At 41.2% G+C, this 20767-nt stretch overlaps 1 protein-coding gene across 2 annotated transcripts in view; it reads right to left on the reverse strand.

Moving 5' to 3' along the window:
- FKBP9 (FKBP prolyl isomerase 9) overlaps window positions 1-19777 on the reverse strand; it is a 31190-nt gene extending 11413 nt beyond the window's left edge. Inside the window, exons 1-9 of one of the 2 annotated variants that reach the window (XM_043508780.1) lie at window positions 19603-19777; window positions 18614-19520; window positions 14742-14887; window positions 12775-12964; window positions 10344-10489; window positions 8582-8771; window positions 4920-5065; window positions 3441-3627; window positions 1619-1764 (exon numbers count right to left, since the gene is read on the reverse strand). In XM_043508780.1, coding sequence (XP_043364715.1) covers window positions 1619-1764; window positions 3441-3627; window positions 4920-5065; window positions 8582-8771; window positions 10344-10489; window positions 12775-12964; window positions 14742-14887; window positions 18614-18867 — 1405 coding nt within the window. In that variant the 5' untranslated portion in view covers window positions 18868-19520; window positions 19603-19777. Of the gene's footprint in view, window positions 1-1618; window positions 1765-3440; window positions 3628-4919; window positions 5066-8581; window positions 8772-10343; window positions 10490-12774; window positions 12965-14741; window positions 14888-17987; window positions 18007-18613; window positions 19521-19602 lie in introns of those variants that run through there. The other variant, XM_043508781.1, reaches the window with a different exon arrangement.
- Window positions 19778-20767: the final 990 nt, after the last annotated feature.

A 20767-nucleotide genomic window follows, 5' to 3' on the forward strand; every position in this document is an offset into this window, starting at 1 on the left:
TGGTCTGGGAAGTAAGTCCCTTCTTGCAGCTGCTCAAACAGCCCGAAGTTCCTAAAGATGCGAGCGTCATGCACCCTTCCCAGCCATCCCACGTTGATGTCAGTGAAATGTCCCTTGTGATCCATCAGTGCTTGCAGCACCATTGAGAAGTACCCCTTGTGGTTTTTTACTGGTTGGCAAGGTAGTCTGGTGCCAAGATAGGGATATGTGTTCCGTCTATCGCCCCACCACAGTTAGGGAATCCCATTGCAGCAAAGCCATCCAGTATGACCTGCACATTTCCCAGAGTCACTACCCTTGATAACAGAACAACAGTGATTACATTTGCTACTTGGATCACAGCAATCCCCACAGTAGATTTCCCCATTCCAAATTGATTCCCGACTGACCGGTAGCAGTCAGGCATTAGAAGCTTCTAAAGGGCTATCGCCACTTGCTTCTCAACTGTCAGGGCAGCTCTCATCTTGGTATTCCTGCACTTCAGGGCAGGGGAAACCAACTCACAAAGTTCCAAGAAAGTGGTCTTACACATGCAAAAGTTTCACAGCCACTGGGAATCATCCCATACCAGCAACATTATGTGGTCCCACCAGTCTGTGCTTGTTTGCCAGGCCCAGAATTGGTGTTCCATTGCATCAACCTGCCGCACTGCCGCCATGATGTCCCAATTGCCAGTGTCCTGTGCTTTCAAGAACGTCTGTGTCCATGTCCTCCTCACAATCGTCCTCTTGCTGGCATCTCTTAGCCAGGTTTTGCACATATTGCAGGATAATGTGCAAGGTGTTTACAATGCTCACAACAGCAGGGTGAGCTGAGCGGGCTTCATGCTTGCCGTGCTATAGTGTCTGCATGGGTAACCCAGGAAAAGAGGTGCGAAACAATTGTCTACCGTTGCTTTCACCGAGGGAAGGAGGGAAGGGAGACTGACGACATGTACCCAAAACCACCTGCAACGATGTTTTTGCCCCATCAGGAATTAGGAGCTTAACACTGAATTCCAATGGGCAGCAGAGACTGTGGGATAGCTGCCCACAGTGCACCGCTCCATGAGTCGATGCTAGCCACAGTATTGAGGACGTACTTCGCCAACTTAATGCGCTTAGTGGGGACATACACAATCGACTGTATAAAATCGATTTCTAAAGATCGACCTCTATTATATCTACCTAATTTCGTAGTGTAGACATACCCTAAGATGCTTTGTGAATCTAGCCCTTCTGCCGACAGCATTCCATTAAGACAAAGAAACATTCCTGACACATGGAGGCACTGGCGCTCAGTGGTGTCCCATGGTAATCAGCCCACTGGCCAGAATGTCACATTTTCAGAGCTATATTATTAAAGGTGGAAAGTTTATTTCAACCAAACACTTTTTTGTTAAATTACTGGCCTAGAAAAGCTCCAAAGAGAGCACTTTAACACTACTGGATAATTTTAAAAATGTTTAAAAAAAACCCACCCATATGTTTAAAAATAGTATTTTTCCTTCTTTTTTCAAGCCACTCGTACCCTCCTGCCCCAGAAATAATGAAAAACAAGACTAACAACATATATACATCAGTCACTCAGTAGGTAATAAGTTACACTACCAGTTGTCTATTAGGTTGCATTTACTTACCAACACCAGCTTCTCCATAACCAAGATGGGGCGGAATAACAACTGTTCGCCTCTCTCCAACGCACATATCTCTAAGACCCATGTCCATCCCCAAAACAACCTGTCCAGATCCCAGAACTATATTATATGTTTTACCAAGACTAAGCCTGAAAAATAAGAGAAAGAATTTTTACTACTTCCAAGTTATCACTCAAACTGTACAGTTTCTATATCAAAGTCCCTATGTGGCCAAAAATCAAGTTTACCCCTAATTCTATATGCTTCTAAACAGCCAAGTGGTGTAGTTGCTGAGGTAACAGATTGTAGCTCCTATCTCATACAGACATCATCGTCACTTGAATTAAACCTGATTAAGGATTTTAATCCTCCCAAATCAAATCAAACTCTGAAATACTTTGTCATTCAAAAAAAGGGCTTCTTGCCTTGCAAATATCTTTGGGAAAAAACACTTTGTAAGCCACAGGCCTGATTCTGCAAAACCTTAAGCACATGAGTAAGTTTACTCATATGAGGAATCCCCTTGGCTAAATAAATCCGGCTGGGATTTTCAGAGGAGTTTAAGGGAATCAGGCATCAGTCTCTGAAGAGGAAGCAAGCAGGTCTGCTTAGGCAGACTGTCTTTTGCTGAGAATAACATAATGAAAACAGGGAACTAACTGTTCAGCCTGGAAATACCTGGGTCAGGAGGTAGATAGATATAGGTCTCCACCCAAGAGAGGCAATGGCTAGAGTGCTGGAAGCCTGCAAGTGGATGCCCTTGCAGAACCACTGAGGGGAAATACAGGTGCAGTTGCCCTGAACTGTGACACAGTTCAAGTCCCTGCTTCACCACGGACTTCTTGTGTGACCATGGGCAAGTCACTTAGCCACTCTATTCCTCAGTCTTACATCTCTAAAATGGGAATAATTTTATAAGCACTTCCCTACTTCACAAAGATGTTGTGGGGATAAATGCATTAAATATTTGAGGTGCTGAGATATATGGCCACCATTACCATACAAATATCCACAGAGAGATAGATATTGAGCAGTACAAGTTATAATGAAAACTATGGACTATTTCTGGTGTTTATGTTCTTCTGTTAAAAAGTATTCCTTCCCTACCTCACCTCCCAAATAAAATACAAATAAGGTAAATTTAACAGTACTGATATTATTCAAAAAGATGTGAGGTGTGCACAGAACCAAAAATAGAACAAGAGAATTCATTCAGTCATAGCAAACACTGTCTGAATTTACTTCATCTCAATCCAAAATGTGGTTCATCTATTTTATGTCACAACAAGGAAACAAAACCAGACAAGAAGGATCAGGGATCAGTACAGCAAAGAGATTCAGCTAACCTTTGAACGTAGGAGACAAGGATTGCCAGCAGCTTTTGCCTCCATTCACACTCCTAAACATTGTCAGAACCCCTTTGTCCCCCAACCTGACCCACCACAAACATGATCACGATCCAACCGTTTCTCCATGAAGATCTCAGCTGCAACAGAACCTAATGAAACACCCTAATTCATGTGTATCTTGTTTATCATTGTGGTGACAATTTCTATGTTCCTCTCTCACATCCCTATTTCTGCTGTCCCCAACTCTTTCCCTTTGGTTGCTCTCTCTTCCCCCTTTTTTTCCTCCCCTATATGAAAAGATTTTATAGACATTGTCAGACAGGAAAAATAAATTGGTCCCATGTTAACATGAATATTTTAATGTCACTGTTAATCTTTTTCCTTTCTGAATATCCTAATTGCTTTGTATGCTATTCATTTTGACCCACCCTTTCATAGTTACATAGAATATTTCATATACCAAGTGACGTACTTACGTTGAGTCTAACAACGTGCCATCCAGAAGTGAGGCGTTGTAGTGGTACTTCAGGTAATCCCCTTTCTTACTCAATACTGTGCAATTGGAAGGTTTGTAATGAGTAGTAATGTTGACAGAGTCCAAAGGGTTATGGAAGTCAATCACATGGATGTCAAAAACCAGTACTGCAGATCCTGGAATCTTTCCTAAATAGTAAGCAATCATATAAGGAGAAACAAACGGCATCTACGCAGGTACATAATAACCTCATACTTCACACAATAAGAATATATAAAATGTTGTGTCTTCTACTGAGTGATTTTGTTCTTGGTTTCAATTTACATTTCTCAGGATTAAAGCACTGATTCACCTCTGCACACAACAACATAGATACAAGATGCTCCCAATGGAAGACACTTAAAATGCAGAGGACACAAATGAAAAAGTACTATATTAGCAGTCAGTTCAAGAATTAAGGAAAACATTTCCATAATTCAAAGTTTTAAAACTATGTACTCTACTTTGCATTTTTAATAGCACAGTGAAGTTGGAAGTTTACATTTCCTGTGACCAACTTAGCCACTTGATTGGTACCTCACCTACCAAGTCACTATTAAAGCAGCAAAATTGTAACAGATCATCAACACTTCTACCACGCACTGGCAATTGAATAGCAGCAGAAAAGGGGTTAAACTGCTTGAAAAAATCTTAACAAGTATGTGCTTTTTCTCACACCCAAATTATTGCGTTATTGTGTTACCAACAGCGATAGATGCATCCACAGCCACCACTTTGCTATAAATCTAATTCCCAATTAGCACAGTGGAATGTAGTCACAAAAATGAAACATTTCCTAAAAAGTTATTAATGGAAAATAATGTTTTATTAAGCTGGGAAAAGCTTTTTAAAACACAAGCACACAACTGCAATTGACTAGAGAAACTGACATATCACACTCCCTTCCTAGAGGCGAGTGAGTTTTCACAAAGGAATTTTAATTGTATGTTATATATACACACATCCTTTGTTGTTACATGCATCCACTGTTTACAGCGGCGGCTTAGTTGTCCACAAATTTGTGGCTGTGGAAGCAATTGGGAAGAAAACTTAACACAGAGAAATCGTTTAGCAGACACAGTTTATTAAGATCTACAGGAAACACGCTCTCACTGCAGAGTTTATAAACTTGCAGACTTCTGGCCCCCCAGTAGTCCGTTTGTCTGAACCATAGATTATCCAAATAATTTTCATGTCCCACCTACAGCCAGACAACTGAGACTGTGTATAATTATATCTAGCTAACTAAAATCATTTTGAAAACTCTGGGCCTAATTCTGCCACTTTTACGCCCTTTGAGTACTATATTAATATACACACCTTTTGAATACCAAAAGAAAGGGATAAACACTTCAGAGATTAGCTAGTTTTAATTGCTCTGAAGAATAAAGGAAGCAATGCTTCCTATGAAAGACTGTACTGAAATAAAAACTGAGCTCACCTCTTCCTTCTTCTCCATATCCAAGATGAGGTGGAATTATTATTCTTCTCTTTTCCCCAGTGCATACCCCAAGCAAACCTTCATCCATCCCTGCGATCACATAACCTTTTCCAATGTAGGTATCATATGTATGGTTCCGGGAATAGCTATAGAAAATATTTTGTTTTAGTGACACTATTATCAGTATCAGCAGTTTTGTAACTTACCTAGTACTATAGCAAACTTACACACGTGTGTATGTTTCCTCTTCCCACTTTTTAATTGTAGTCTTTTAAATTATTGTGTAACTTTAGCATTCTTTTTAAACCAGTTAATTCCAGATACATGACTGTTCTATTGCTGTAGCAGCATAAAGCAGCTATTGTGTAGCAGTGAATCTGGCCCATAATGTTTAGACAGTCAAAGGTGCATATTTTGCTTATTTATGATGGATAAACAGATATTGAGGAACCCTGGCTGTGGAACGTTTTTGCAACAACACCTCTGCAGGATACAAAAAGTTAATATTAAAAGTCAAGAATTACCTCCCTAGATTTCTGTCCTTGTGTATATAAAATTAAATGAAATTAAATTTTAATAAAAGTAACAGTTTTCTCCTCCCTCAGTTCAAGCACTGCTTTAATCAGTTTTTATAAATAAGGTACTGGATTCATTTTCACCAGACATCCCTCATACTGTCTCATTTTGTAACAGCAATGAATAACTACTGTTAAAAGAAATTGGTATCTGGGTGATTGCCACCTGAATCATCTACTAGAGGAATGGAGAGATGAATAAGTTCTAACAGGTAATATCCCTCCCTCCTAAACTATTGGCCAAGCATCAGAAGGCCAATCCCAAGCATTTGGACCAACATCTGTTACTAAAGAGAACAAATCTACCACAAAAGATGCTACTGCATGCTGCACCTCTTGGAGACCAAGTGCACGCACAGCGCAAGGGAGGAAGTGCAGAAGTGGTGTTAAGCCACCATAAAGGCCCTGGGATGCTAGATGACAATGCAGCCCCTGGTGTAATTTAGGCAACCCTGGCTGAGTTGCCTGTGAGTAGCCCTACTACTTAGAACTGCCCAGAATAGGTGTAGAGATAATTACTACTGCCCCACTCTTAACACACATCTCCTACCCCCAGCTTCACTCCTGACACATTCCCTATGCCAGTGGAAAAAGTCCCACCAGCTGGCTCCTTTTGGATGATTAATTACACATTAGATATTGTCCTTACTTGTAACTTCTGCAGGAAATTAGAGGAGTGGCATTGTAAGAATGCATGCCATTTTAATGAATAAATTTAATGAATAACTAACGTTTGTCAGCTCTTTAATATGATGTACAATTATTCAGATGCATAGGGTTACACAACATCTCCCAATATTTATTCACAATAACCAACATATAAATGCGAAGGAAATTTTCAAAAACTGAGTTACTACAGAAAAGATGAGACATCGGTTTACATTTTTATAAGAGGATAAAAATTTTGACAGGTAAAACTGTTCCTATGCTATGCTTAAACTCTACAGTGTACTCCAGTGGGGAATATGCAACTCAGGGCTTTGGCATTCTATTTGCACCTCTGTCACTAATTATGACTCAATCTCTCTGTATCTCATTTCACCTATTGTAAAGTGGATATCCTATAATTCTATTAATATCTCCTCCTGGGGAAGATAAATTAATACTATGTTTAGAAAGCACTTTGAGATCAGATTACAGAAGCCATAGAAGCATAAAGTAATATTGCTCTACTTATTCTACAATGGTTTCATTGCAATTTTTAGTTGTTTGTGCCAGGATTAAAATAAAAAAATTAAGAACATAAGAACGGCCATACTGGGTCAGACCAAAGGTCCATCAGCCCAGTATCCTGTCTTCCAGGCGCACCAGAGGGAATGAACAGAACAGGTAATCATCAAGTGGATCCATCCCGTCACTCATTCCCAGCTGGGAAACAGAGCCTAGGGACACCATTCCTGACAATCCTGGCTAATAGCCATTGATGGACCTATCCTCCAAGAACATATCTAGTTCCTTTTGGAACCCTGTTATAGTCTTCGCCTTCACAACATCCTCTGGCAAGGAGTTCCGAGGGTTGACTGTGCGCTGTGTGAAAAAATACTTCCTTGTGTTTTAAACCTGCTGCCTATTATTTTCCATTTGGTGACCCCTAGTTCTTGTACGAGGAGGAGTAAATAATTCTTCCTTATTTACTTTCTCCACGCCAGTCATGATTTTATAGACTTCTATCATATCCCCCCTTAGTCATCTCTTCTCCAAGATGAAGAGTCACAGTCTTACTAATCTCTCCTCATATGGCAGCCATTCATTTTTGTTGCCCTTTTCAGAACCTTTTCCAAGTCAATGTATCTTTTTTGAGACGGGCGACCACATCTGCACACAGTATTCAAGATGTGAGTGTACCATGGATTTATATAGAGGCAATATGATATTTTCTGTCTTATTATCTATCCCTTTCTTAGTGATTCCCAACATTCTGTTGGCTTTTTTGACTGCCACTGCACATTGAGTGGATGTTTTCAGAGAACTATCCACAATGGCTTCAAGATCTCCTTCTTGAGTGGTAACAGCTAATTTTGACCCCCATCATTTTAGATGTATAGTTGGGATTATGTTTTCCAATGTGCATTACTTTGCATTTATCAACACTGAATTTCATCTGCCAGCACTGAATTTCATTTGCCATCTTTCATCTTCTTGATAAGAACTTAACCTTGCACACATTTTTCACCATATGGCTTTATAAATTGTAGTGTTCCCAGACACAGAGATTCATCTTATTAATTATAAACTGACCGATATTTATGTCCTTTTTTTCTTTATCACAGAGATTTGTTATTGATTTTAGTATTTTTTAAAGGAGGGAAGTAGGATGCTCTTGTGGTTAAGGCACAGGATTAGGACTAAGAGATGTGGGTTCAATTCCCGGCTCTGCCAAAGACTTCTCATGTAATCTTGAGCAAGTCACTTAATCTCTGTGCCTCAGTTCTCCAACTGTAAAATGGGGCTATTTCTTTTCTTCCACCCTTTGTCAGTCTTCTCCATTTAGAGTGTAAGCTCTTTGAGGCAAGGACTGTCTTCTACTATGTGTATACAGTGCACATAGTCCAGTGGGGCCCTAACCTCAGGTGGTGTCTTAAGCAATACTGCAATACAAAGCATTAACAACAACTCTTAATCCCACTGACACACTCAAAGTTTTGAATTACTTCCGATAAGGAGATACACCCTCTCCCTTCCCAACTACCACATGAAACCCACAAGTCCCAGACGCTTTACAAATAGATAGGAAATGAGAAGAATTCCAGAGCATTCCTACTCACTAAGATTGCTTATGACAATTGCTTATGACAATCTTATGACAGAAGCCACACACACACACACACACACACACAGTATACTGTACACATATAAACTGGAAGTAATAATAATTAGCTCTTATATACTGCTTTTCATCACCAGAGCTTAAAGTGCTTTACAACGCAGGCCAGTATTATCCTCATTTTACAAATGGGAAAACGGAGGCACAGAGAGGGAAAGTGATTTGTCCCAGGTCACCCAACAGGCCAGAGCCACTAATAGAACCCAGGTCTCCTGAGTCCCAGTCCAGTGCTCTCTCCATGTAATGTCTAGTAGTTTGGTTACCTGGAATCAAATAATGTGCCATCCAGCAGTGTGCCATTATAGTGATATCTGAGAAAGTCCCCTGTCTGGCTTTTTCGCTCACAGGATTCAGGCACTTGTTGGTTCTCAACAGTAATACCATCTTTTGGGTTATGAAGATCCAGCAGAGCCACATCAAAAACCAGAGAAGCCTGACCAGGAATCTCTTTACCTACATGAGATGGGAAAGAATTAAGTCAGAGCAATAATTCTAGAAAGAATTCAACTTTTTGATCAATCTTTTTCCTTATGTTTTTATTTATATTTTGTTTTCACATCCCAGATAGCAGATTTGGCTATTAGGACAATGAATTAAAAAAAAAAAAAAGTTTACTGCAGAATTATGCCCCCCCCATCACATAGCCAAATCTGCTTTCAGTCATCCATCCAATGTTCCATCAGGGGGTGGGGTTATCCTCTAATTCTTTGAATTCCATTAATTTATTTATTCTAGGTATATTTACACTGAGCCCATTGTGATAACACCCAGGCATCCAAAATACTGGTCTCTCCAATTAAAGATGACAGAAGTCTATGTACAGTTTATGAATCTGACCAGGATTTCTGAATTAGTGAGCATTTCCGCCATACTTTTGAGAGTGTGTGTGTGTATGTATATATATATATATATATATATATATATAAAAACAACAAATGGGAGAGAGAAGATATACGGGAACTTCTGTTCTCCCTGTCCCATAAGACAAGGACAAGTCCTGCCTTGAGTGCAGGGGACTGGACTAGATAACTTCTCGAGATCCCTTCCAGTTCTATGATTCTAAGAGGTCATTCAAAATTAAAAGCAGCAAATTCAACATTGATAAAAGGAATTACTTATTCACACAATGCATAATTAGGCTGTGGAACTCACTGTCACAGGAAGTCGTTGAAATCAAGCAAGTTTCAAAGAGAGACTGGATAGTTATATGGATAATAAGAATATCCAGAGTTATAATTCATGATGATAAAATCGAGGAAGGGATATTAAACCTTACTGTTCAGTGCTAGAGCCAATTTCTAACTATTCAGGATCAGGATGAGACTTAATGTGGGGGGACAGGTGTCCCATATCTGCCTTTTACAGCATTTTTGCGTCTTTCTTTGAAGTATCTGGTACTGTTCACTGTCAGATACTGGATGGATAAGGAAGACCTTAGGTCTGATTCAGGATGGAAAATCCAGAACTGATCTGGGATATATTGTGAAGTAACACAGACAACTCTTTACCATCAATCATGGGCATGGATTCACAAACACTGGCTCAGATATGTGTGAGTGGAGCCCAGGAAACAGCCTACTGATGGACTGCTAATTAGTGAGACTAGCAACAAGAAATAAACAGAAACTGGGAACTCTAAGATGACTTTCCATTTATTAAGAGAAGTCAAATTGCTGTGGAAGTTGTCTAGAAGAAATAAGGAAGACAATGACTTCCAGTTTAAAAAGCACATGGAATTTATTCTTCATAGAAAAAACTACCTGTGAGAAATTAAACTTCAGCATGTGTGTTATATATTACAATTAAGTCAATGCTAAGCATTCATCTGTCAATAAACCAGCCTATTTATGAAAGAGAAAAATACCTGTACTTTGCTGATAAGCCACATCCTGAATTACTTTTCTAAAAATATTTTCCATCCTTATATAATTTGAAATAATGGTGCTTTCACAATGCCAACTATGTAATGCAAAGATCTGTGTTAGAAAATGGAGAGTTTGGGGTGGGAAGAGGGGCAGCTTTTACCATCTCCTTCTTCTCCATATGCTAGGTAAGGAGGTATTGTGATGATGCGCTTTTCTCCTACACACATTCCCAGGAGTCCCTTGTCCATACCAGGAATCAGCCATCCAATTCCCACATATGTGTCGTAAGTTCTCATCCGATTGTGGCTAAAAATTAAAACAAAGAATTAAGAAGAAAAAGCTAATATCACAGAGTCAGTCAAAAAAAATAAGGAAAACTAATAACCAAAAGCCACACATACAAGCATCGCAATGAGTCACTATAGCTCTTTGCAATTGGCACGAGGAATACAATTTACAACCTTCTGTTCCAAAAACACAGGCATCTACAACTTGAGCTAATGGAGACATTCTGGGTAACATTTTCCAAGTGCCTAAATGGTTTAGAACAGGGGTGGACAAACTTTTTTGGCCTGAGGGCCACATCTGGGTATGGAAATGGAAATTGTACGGCGGGCTATGAATGCTCATGAAATTGGATGTTGGGGTGCAGGAGGGGGAGGGCTCCAGCTGGGGGTACGGGCTCTGCAGTAGGGCTGGAGATGGGGGTGGGGATACAGGAGGGTGCTCTGGGCTGGGACCAAGGGGTTCGGAGAGTGGGAGGGGGATCAGGGCTGAGGCAGGGGGTTGGGGTGCAGGAGGGGGTCAGGGATGCAGGCTCCAAGCAGCACTTACCTCAAGCAGCTCCTAGAAGCATGTCCCCGTTCCAGCTCCTACGCTTGGCACGCTGCCCAATCCACAGGCACCGCCCCTGCAGCTCCCATTGGCTGTGGTTCCAATGGGAGCTGCGGGGGCAGTACTTGGGGTGGGGGCAGCGTGCGGAGCCCCCTGGCTGCCCCTATGCTGCTGCTTCTGGGAGCTGCTTGAGGCCACGGCATGCACAGAATGGGGCAAGCCCCCTGCTGGAGCGCCGGAGTGGGGCAAGCCCAGGACCCTTCTCCCTGGTGGGAGCTCAAGGACCAGATTAAAACATCTGAAGGGCCGGATGTGGCCTCCGGGTCATAGTTTGCCCACCCCTGATTTAGAAGCTTCAGTTCTTTTTCAGAAGTGATTTAGAAGATTAATCTCAGAGTCAGATTTAGGAGTTTAAGTGCCTCATTGAGTTTTCTGTATAGGATTTAGGCACCTGTGAATATTTTACCCTCTGTTATATTTCAGCATTAGTAGTACAAGCCTTTAGAAGGGAAGAATCTCTCTCTCACACACACACACACACACACACACACTTGAGCAAGTCTGACGTTTGATCCCATAGATGCTGGTACATACACATACAAGCAAGTGCACTAGAAAACACTAAAAATAGCTTTGGTGGCAGCTTTAAATTTACTAATCAAACAATTTATGAATAGCCTAGATTTTGTAAGACATTGGCAGCACAAAATTTCTTTCATTTTTCTGTGAAATAGGTTTGGCTCTTGAAAGCGTGGGATTAATTGCACTGGCCAGAGCCTGCCTGGCAGTCACTGCAAAAGCTTCACACAAAGTTCTGCCAATATTCCAGGCAATCCTCTGTTAGAAAGCAACACACATTGGAAGGCTTCCCAAAAGAGTAGTTAAAAACTAGAAGACCTTGACCAGGCTAACCCCATTTTTAAAGTTCCAAATAACTAACCTAAAAGAAGACAAAAGTTACTGACAAAATATTACTAACTTTAAAACATAACCCTTCCAATGCCCACCCACAACAACTTCCATTCCTGCCATGGTCTCCAATTCTCACTCAGCATAATGTCCCAACATGAACTCTGACTATTATTAAAATAATACCCTCCATGAAACCCCAGTGAAGTACGCAGGCTGCCTGCCTGCCAAGGAATTTTAGAAATGGAGATACTTTATTTTCTTTAAACAACCCTGTACAGTTTTGTACATAAAACTAGCACCACATACAAATATCAATATTAAAACTGTTACAAAACCTATTCATTTATTTTATAATAGAATAATGTCCTCATGGGGCGCAAAAGGGAGAGAAGCTGCCTAATGTGCATGGAGTAATAAGGTATCATTTTTACTGGTTTAAGCCAGTACTACATTCATATAATCCCCTAGAAATAGATGTCTATAACTCTTATGAAGCCAAACTACTTCAATAGTCTTGAAAGCTCCTCTTTTCCTTTTAGTTGAGCATAAGCTTTCGTGGGCTAAAACCCACTTCATCGGATGTTGCATCTGATGAAGTGTGTTTTAGCCCATGAAACCTTATGCCCAAATACATTTCTTAGTTTCTAAGGTGCCACAAGGACACCCTCGTTGTTTTTGCTGATATAGACTAACACGGCTACCACTCTGAAACCTCCTCTTTGTTTCACAGTGTAGTAATTAACATCAGTTATATTATGCACTTGGGAAAAAAAGGAAAAAGCCTCCTTTAAGTAGACCAGAACAGATATATTAAAAAAATCCACAGAAAATTATTAACTCCTTACCTTGAGTCAAACAGAGTTCCATCCAAGAAAGTTCCATTGTAATGGTATCTCACAAAGTCAGACACCTGGATTGTCCGAGTACATTTTTCAGGCTTCAAATAAGTTTGAATTTGAACCTCATCTTCAGAATTCCAGAGATCTATCAGAAGTACATCAAAATGAAGCACTGCATTTGGGGGGATTACACCAGCTGCAAACAAAAAAAAAAGTTCAAATTATTATCATGCTACCCTTTCACAGGGTACCAAACGAATATAAAATCATCTAACTTTACCTGGGCTACTGAGAGCAACACACATCTGCCACCCACTAAGAAGTTTTCAAAAAAAGGTAACCAACAATAGCTTTATATTTATTTACAATCTTACACCTTTATACTTTATAACTTCATATATTTACTAACTGGCTGTAATTATACCTCCAGGATAACACAGCAGCGAACAAAATTAAATCTTTGGTAAAGACCCAATCCAGAATGTTGCTGAGCTCCTCAACCCCCTATGAACTCTGCCAGAATTCTGCCTTTGATACAGACGAGGGCACTTAACACTTTATAAGATCAAGCCTCAAGTAACTATTTGATGCTCTTAGACTATTCTCCTCCATTTGGGACTTGAAAATTTTACACGTGAGCAGTGAGTAAAAAGCTTTCCTTGAGGAAACTGGGGGCTTACTTATAAAATTACAGTCAACTAGAAATCCAGTCAGTTAAAAAAAAAATTAAAAAAGTTAAGTCACTTCAGGTAGTAACAGTGGCCCTGAGTCTTCAGCCAATTTGTGATTTTTCAACATTTTCTTTTTTCTATTTAAAACACAGGAGTGGAAGGGATCTCAATAGGTCATCTTGTCCAGTCCCCTGCACTCATGGCATGACTCAGTATTATCTAGACCAGGGGTGGCCAATCTGAGCCTGAGAAGGAGCCAGAATTTAACAATGTACATTGACAAAGAGCCACAGTAATATGTCAGCAGCCCCTCATCAGCTCCTCCACCCCGCTCCCAGCGCCTCCCATCCACCAGCAGCCTCGCCGATCAGTGCCTCCCCCTCCCTCCCCAATCAGCTATTTCGTGGCATTTAGGAAGCTCTCGTGGGGCGGAGGGGGAAGGAGCGAGGGTACTGCAGGTTCAGGGGATGGGGCAGGAAGGGGTGGAGTGTGGGTAGGGCCTGTGGCAGGGCCAAGGGTTGAGCACCCCCCGGCACTTTGGAAAGTTGGCGCCCCGGAGTCAGTGTCTATACAAGGAGCCGCATATTAGCTTCTGAAGAGACACACGTGGCTCCGGAGCCACAGGTTGGCCACCCCGACTTAGATCATCCCTGACAGGTGTTCGTGTAATGTTCTCCTCTCTCCTGTTTTGCGTGAAAAACCACAAGAGGAGCAATCTCAAAAAATAGAGAAAAATATTTTGGCCCTGATCCTGCAAGTTCTTATGCATCTGTGTGCTCCTACTGAAGTCAAAGAGAATGTTTACTTGCTTAAAAATTAAACACGTGCTTAACTGATTACAGGATCAAAGCCTCTCTCTTTAATCTTTTCCAGTTATGGTAAACAAAGGTGTTACTTGTAAAAATAGTACATAAAAACAAAATTCACATAAAAGTTTCATTTTTAAGCTGAATCCTCATTTTTACAATAATTCTAACGTTTATGGTTGTGGATACAACTTTCCAAACAAATATGACCCAGGAATAAGCTGACGCAGTGTTGTCTGTGTCTAGCAAAGTATGCCGAGTAAAGTTGCCTTATTACCATAGCATTGGCCCTGGACTTCACTGGTGAAGCCCCTGCATTTTAATTCTTTAACACTGAATGGCAGGTATCTGAAAATCTCCCTCTCACCCACCCAAAAAACATCAACTCAGGTGCAGTTTTTACAATTCTTTTTTGTAACCTCAGATTTTATCAATTTAATTAAATCTCCTACATCCTATGCAACCAAATTATTTATAACCATATTGCTATACTTACAAACTCCTTCACTCCCATAGGCAAGCTTGGGTGGAATTTTCACAAAACGTCTCTCGTTCACACACATTCCAACCAGAGCTTTGTCCATCCCTGGAATAAGCTGGCCTTTTCCCACAAACGCATCGAATGTGGAACCCCTGTCATAGCTAACAAGAGGGACAGAGAGAAAGAAAAACGTAAATGGGTTATTTACAAACTGCTTTGTGTCCATCTCTTGTCCTAGTTTAATTTTATCTTGTTCCGAGCTCACCCAGTTAGAACTTTAGACACACCTGCTATGGAAACCAGGTCTATACAAATGCAAGCATCTCCTAAACTTCACTCCTTCATTTGACCCCAATGCAATCTCAGCCTGTTATCCCTCACACATGCTTCCTCACACACGCTTCCATGTATTTTCCACTGAATGTATCTGATGAAGTGAGCTATAGCTCACGAAAGCTTATGCTCAAATAAATTTGTTAGTCCCTAAGGTGCCACAAGTACTCCTTTTCTTTTTGTGGATACAGGCTAACATGGCTGCTATTCTGAAACCTGAATTAAGAAGCAAATTAAACCCTTTTTTAAAAAGCAAGTAAAATGTACCACATAATATACTTTGTTCATTTATTTTGACAAGAGTAGTTTAATTTTATAACACCTCAAAAAATACTGTTAAGTGCAATGTAATATATTGTGTAAAATAATGAAGCCTTAGTAATATGAGATTTCATTGCTACTATAATATCTTTCCTGAGAAATGGGAGGACACTATTTTTGGTGCTAATTGTAGGATGTGCTAATTAGCTAATTTTTTCTCCTCCACATCCATTTCTTTGATATTAAGACTTAGACGAACATTAAAAATTTACAGATTTGCTTTATAGGGCAAGCTTGCCAGTTCCAAGAATGTGACGTATACTGGGAACTTATCTTCCAATGGGATGATGTATGAGTGTTTGGGGTAAATTTGAATTATAATAAAGTTTTCCATAAAATGGTCACAGCTGCACTGTAAATATGAGACCCCCCCCAACAGTATAAGCCTGGGTGGCAAAAGCTTAACCACATTAAATTCAAAACCAAGTACTTGCTTTGATGTAGTAATCCAGCTCAGTTTATTTGAATGAATAAATGTTGCACTTAATTTTGTTTAACGGAAAATGTGAACACACAAACATAACAGGAAGGCAATGGAGCCTCTGAAACATTCCCCATCTACGTTGCTCCCCTGCCACTGCAAAGCCTTTATGTTGTCTTCAGGTCATTTTCTTCAGATAACAAAAGCATTAAACAAACAAAAAAATTGCTATGTCCTCCTTTCTGCCTGCAAGCAGCATTCTCAAAACCAGCCAGGAGGTGGATATTGTTATAGTCAGGGCTTTACTTTCAAGAGTTTGCATAACATCACTTCCATAACACACTGAGGCTCCTAATAGCCCCAGGCCTAGAATTCCCAAACCGCTTGTAAATTTGATCTCCCTGTTGACTCCACCATTTTGCAACAGCCAATAACTTTTCTTAAAGCAGACATTACTTGATATACATCATTTGCTTTCTACTGAACAATATTTCCCAGAAACTTCTAAAGAACTTATGCTGGAAAACACAATTTAAAGAAGCTCCTAGCAAATGCTGTTATATCTACAAGCACCCAATTAATAAGATTTTAAATTTATACGTTAAAGATTCTAAGTGAGAAATCAATACTTGTCATATTTTGTCAATTGGGGAATGACTGACTGACTATGTCAAGGATCAATTTAAAATAGTAAAACACATAAAAGTATTATGCATTCAAAACAAATCCACAGTATCTCTAAAAAAAAAAAATTGTTTCGACAATGGAACTGAGCAAAACTATACCAGACCAGAACAGATCTGCATGACTAATTTTACTGACATCTTACGCAGATGCCATTTGTTTTATTTCTTCAATATTCTATAGTTAAAGACAGACCTAAACTCCAGATTATTTATAGGTGCATGGAAATAAGCACACATATTTGAAGAAGAAACAAAATGACATGAATTCTGTTTTTAAAAAATAGATGGAATGTAACAGTTACTTCTGCAATACATTTTACAAGTCTTTATAAAAGTGATTTGTAGCAAGGAGACATAACTTGGAAAGAGCTGTACAGTAAAAGCTTCCAAGTTTCATGAAAGTTTTCATCACTGAAGCAGAAAGTTAAATAAAATTGACAGTTACCCATCACAGAAGCCTGCCTCTATTTAGGCTACAGAGGTCTTTTATAAAGCAATTTCAAATCACAACCTGAATACAGTTGCTCTGATTTCATTAATGTAGTCTTCTCTTGCACCTTTAATTTAAAAAACTAGCTAGAAACTATAAGAACCATAATAGAAACTTGGTAATAAATAAATTGTAAGTATATATTTGATTCAATCAATTTTTAATTCCTATACAGTAAGCATGAGCACCAAAGGTATTATGCAAAACCTTAAAAAATAGGTCTTCAAATAATCTACTCAACAATAAAAAAAATTCTTTAATTTCTAGAATTGCTAACTTGATGCAATGCCAGATTTTTACGTTTAAAATTACTCTAAAACTATAAATTAGTAAACCGCAAAAATGTAAGCCACAAACGACCATCTAGAGCAAAATAACAGACAAATAGACCCAATTAATTTCTACATTTATTTCTGTCATACATGTTCCTATATAGATTGGTGCTTTTCATCAATATTGCTTACTAGTTATTAAAATAGCACCCAGAGGACCTAGACAGGTTTGGGGCTCTATTGTGCTGGGGATTTATAAACACACGGGGTAAGTCTATGATTCAAGCTGGGGGTGTGATGACCAGCCTGAGGCAACATGCCTGCAAGAGCTCTGATGAAGTCCGCACACTAAAAACTGAGCACAGGGATAGCAGCGGGAGAGGCTAGCTGCCCTGAGTACATGCCTAGAGTTTGTCTGATGGGTGAGTATTTGGGATGGACAGCCCCTTCTGCTTCACATTTCACAGGCGCTTCCTCAGCCATAACCAGAAGTAATTGGAAATCATTAAAAACATATGTTTTACACAGTTTAAATACATACAATAGTCCCACATTTCCATGCAGCTCTCGCACCTTTGTGCAGTGCAAAAAGACTTATTGCTTCACATGACCCAGGGGATGGGGGTAAATGAACCAAAACGACTCATCCGAGGCAACCCTGGAGCCCCAACCCATTCCCATCTGGAAACCACCTTCTCCAAAACCCCGCACTCTCCCTAGAGCTCGCCAAACACCTACCTTTTATCAGAGAGAGAGAGAAAAAAATATGTTATATGGGATATAAACCCTCACTCTTCAGAGCATAAGCCTGACCAAGGTGAGAGAACAACGAGGAGTCCGGTGGCACATTGAAGACTAACAGATTTATTTGGGCATAAGTTTTCGTCGATTAAAAAAAACCCCACTTCTTCAGGCAGCGAGAGAGAGAGAGAGAAACTCGGAGACGGAGCTTATTCCGTAATTGCCCACTCCGTGGATTGCTTCTTGCGCCTCTCTCCAAAGCATCTGATGCCAGCCACTGTCAGAGACAGGATACTGGACTAGATGGACATTGGGTCTGTTTCTGCCTGGGAATTCCTGGGGGCTCAAGGGTCCCACTTCAACCCCCTCCCCCCAAAAATACAACCCGCCTGATCTCCTTCCCCCACATATCTCCCGGCACCCCCCAAAACAACCCAGCCCCCCTCATCAGCCCCTAGCACCCCCAGCATAACCCCCCCACCCCAGCCCCCTCTGAAAACTCCGAAGGGCCACTCCCCTCTCGGACCCTCCCCCCCGCCCCTACTGCTGACCTCCACACCCCAAACTCCCCGTGGGCAGCCCCGTCTCCCTGCGGCCCGCACCCCGGCCGCCGCAGGCGGTACCTGGAGTCGAACTTGCTGCCGCCGGGGAAGGTGCCGTGGTAGTGGTAGCGCACGAAGTCCCCGCTGCGCACCGTGCGCGCGCACTGCTCCGGCACGAAGCTGCGCTCGATGTGCACATCCTGCCCGTCCCAGGGCTGCTCCCCGGCCGGCACCGGCGGAGCCTGGCACGCCGCCCAGCTCACCAGCAGGGCGGGCAGCAGCAGCGAGCAGCAGCGGCGCCTCCACCGCCTCGGCAGCATCCCCAAGCCCGCCATGCAGCGAGAGGGGAAGAGAAGGGGGGGCGGGGGAATCCGAGCGGCCCTGCGAGTGATTCCCGGCCTCCAAGCGCCGTGCGGCCTCTCCTACGGCTGCTGCAAAATTTGCAAACGTGGTGGATGAAGGAAAAAAAAAAAAAAAGGAAAATGCCAGCCCCCTGCCGCCAAGAGGGAGGAGACAGCAGCCGAGGGGGGAAGAAGGGGGAGCCCAGGCGGGGTGGTCGGTGCACCGCTGCTGTTGCTACTGGTTAGCTGGGTTCTGTTCTAGGCGCTACGCTCCCGCCCAAGTTCTTTTTGTTATATGTGGTTCGTAAGTTTCGCTGCTCTCCTGGAAACAGGCCAGAATCCAGGCCTCAAAGTCCTGGGGGAAAGGGAGGGAGAAGAGGCATCACAGCACATCCCCAGGACCCTTCAGAAGGAAAGGCTGGGTGCACATGGTGCTACGTGGCATTGATTCTGAGTTCAGTGGAGTGTTGCTCTCCCCGCCGCATGTTCCTTTGCTTCTTTCAGGCTTTAGATCAAGGGTTTGGTTTGGTTTAATGCCTCCAACATTCACTTTTAACTACTATGTTGAACAAGCGATCACAACCTTCATTTATCTCCATGTCTTTAAAAATGTATTCATGCATTGTACCTTATTTAGTTCTTGCATCCTTAAAAAAACAAAAATTATTAAATATTTTCACTTAAACTGACCCCCAAAAGTATATTGCAATATTTTTAATAATAACTTACTGCTTGAATACTGCTTTTCAACTTCAGATTCCATTGCAAACACTAGCTAATCCTCAGAACATTCCTTTGGGCTCGGTAAATGTTACAATCCCCAGTGTTTTAAACAGCTGTGGAGATTGAGGTACAGAGATTAAGTGATTTGACAAAGGTCACAGCAGTATGTCAAAACTGGAATCAGAATTAAGGCCAAATATAAAAACATAAGAACAGACATACTGGGTCAAACCAAAGGTCCATCTAGCCCAGTATCCTGTCTTCCAATAGTGGCCAATGCCAGGTGTCACCCATTTCCAGCCTCTGGCAAACAGAGGCGAGGGACACCATCCCTGCCCATCCTGGCTAATAGCCATTGATGGACCTATCTTCCATGAATTTATCTAGTTCTTTCTTGAACCCTGTTATTGTCTTGGCCTTCACAACATCCTCTGGCAAAGAGTTCCACAGACATTGTGTGTTGTGTGAAGAAATACTTCCTTTTGTTTGTTTTAAACCTGCTGCCTATTAATTTCATTTGGTGACCCCTAGTTCTTGTGTTATGAGAAGGAGTAAACAACGCTTATTTACTTTATACTCTGATTCTGCAAACACTTATGCACATGCTTAACTTTATGCATTGTTGGTAGACATTGGAATGACTCATATTGGTAAAGTTAAACATGTTCATTTGTGTTTGCAGAATTGGGGCCTTTGTCTGCAGAAAACGTTGGTAGACCTATTATTACACACACACACACACACATTAAGGTACAATATCACTTTGCAATGCTATTTATTTGGTGTTCACTGATCATACATTTCATTATTGATCGTTACGGTAGAACCAAGGCCCAGTCCCGCAACTTAAACTTGTGCCAAAGCAGAGATCCATGCAAATCAGTGGGGCTTGGTGCACAGGCAAAAGACTGTCCATGTGCATTGTAAATTGTAGAATCAGGGTCTATGGGCCCAAATCCTCATTATTTGTGCACTCAAAACTCCCACTGACTCCACTGTAAGATCAATTTTCCAATTCGCCATTTTGTTTTGCCTGAGTTGTAGTTTGCCCTCCATATTGTTACCCCTTCTTGTTTGCCAGTTGGCGCCCTTTCTGTTCAAGATGGGAACAGTGTCATCTGATCAGTGTTTTCAAAGTTTGGGTCGCGACCAGTACTGGGTCGTGGCATGT

Source organism: Dermochelys coriacea, chromosome 2 (assembly GCF_009764565.3).
Source record: "Dermochelys coriacea isolate rDerCor1 chromosome 2, rDerCor1.pri.v4, whole genome shotgun sequence".
Classification (NCBI taxonomy): Eukaryota; Metazoa; Chordata; order Testudines; family Dermochelyidae; genus Dermochelys; species Dermochelys coriacea.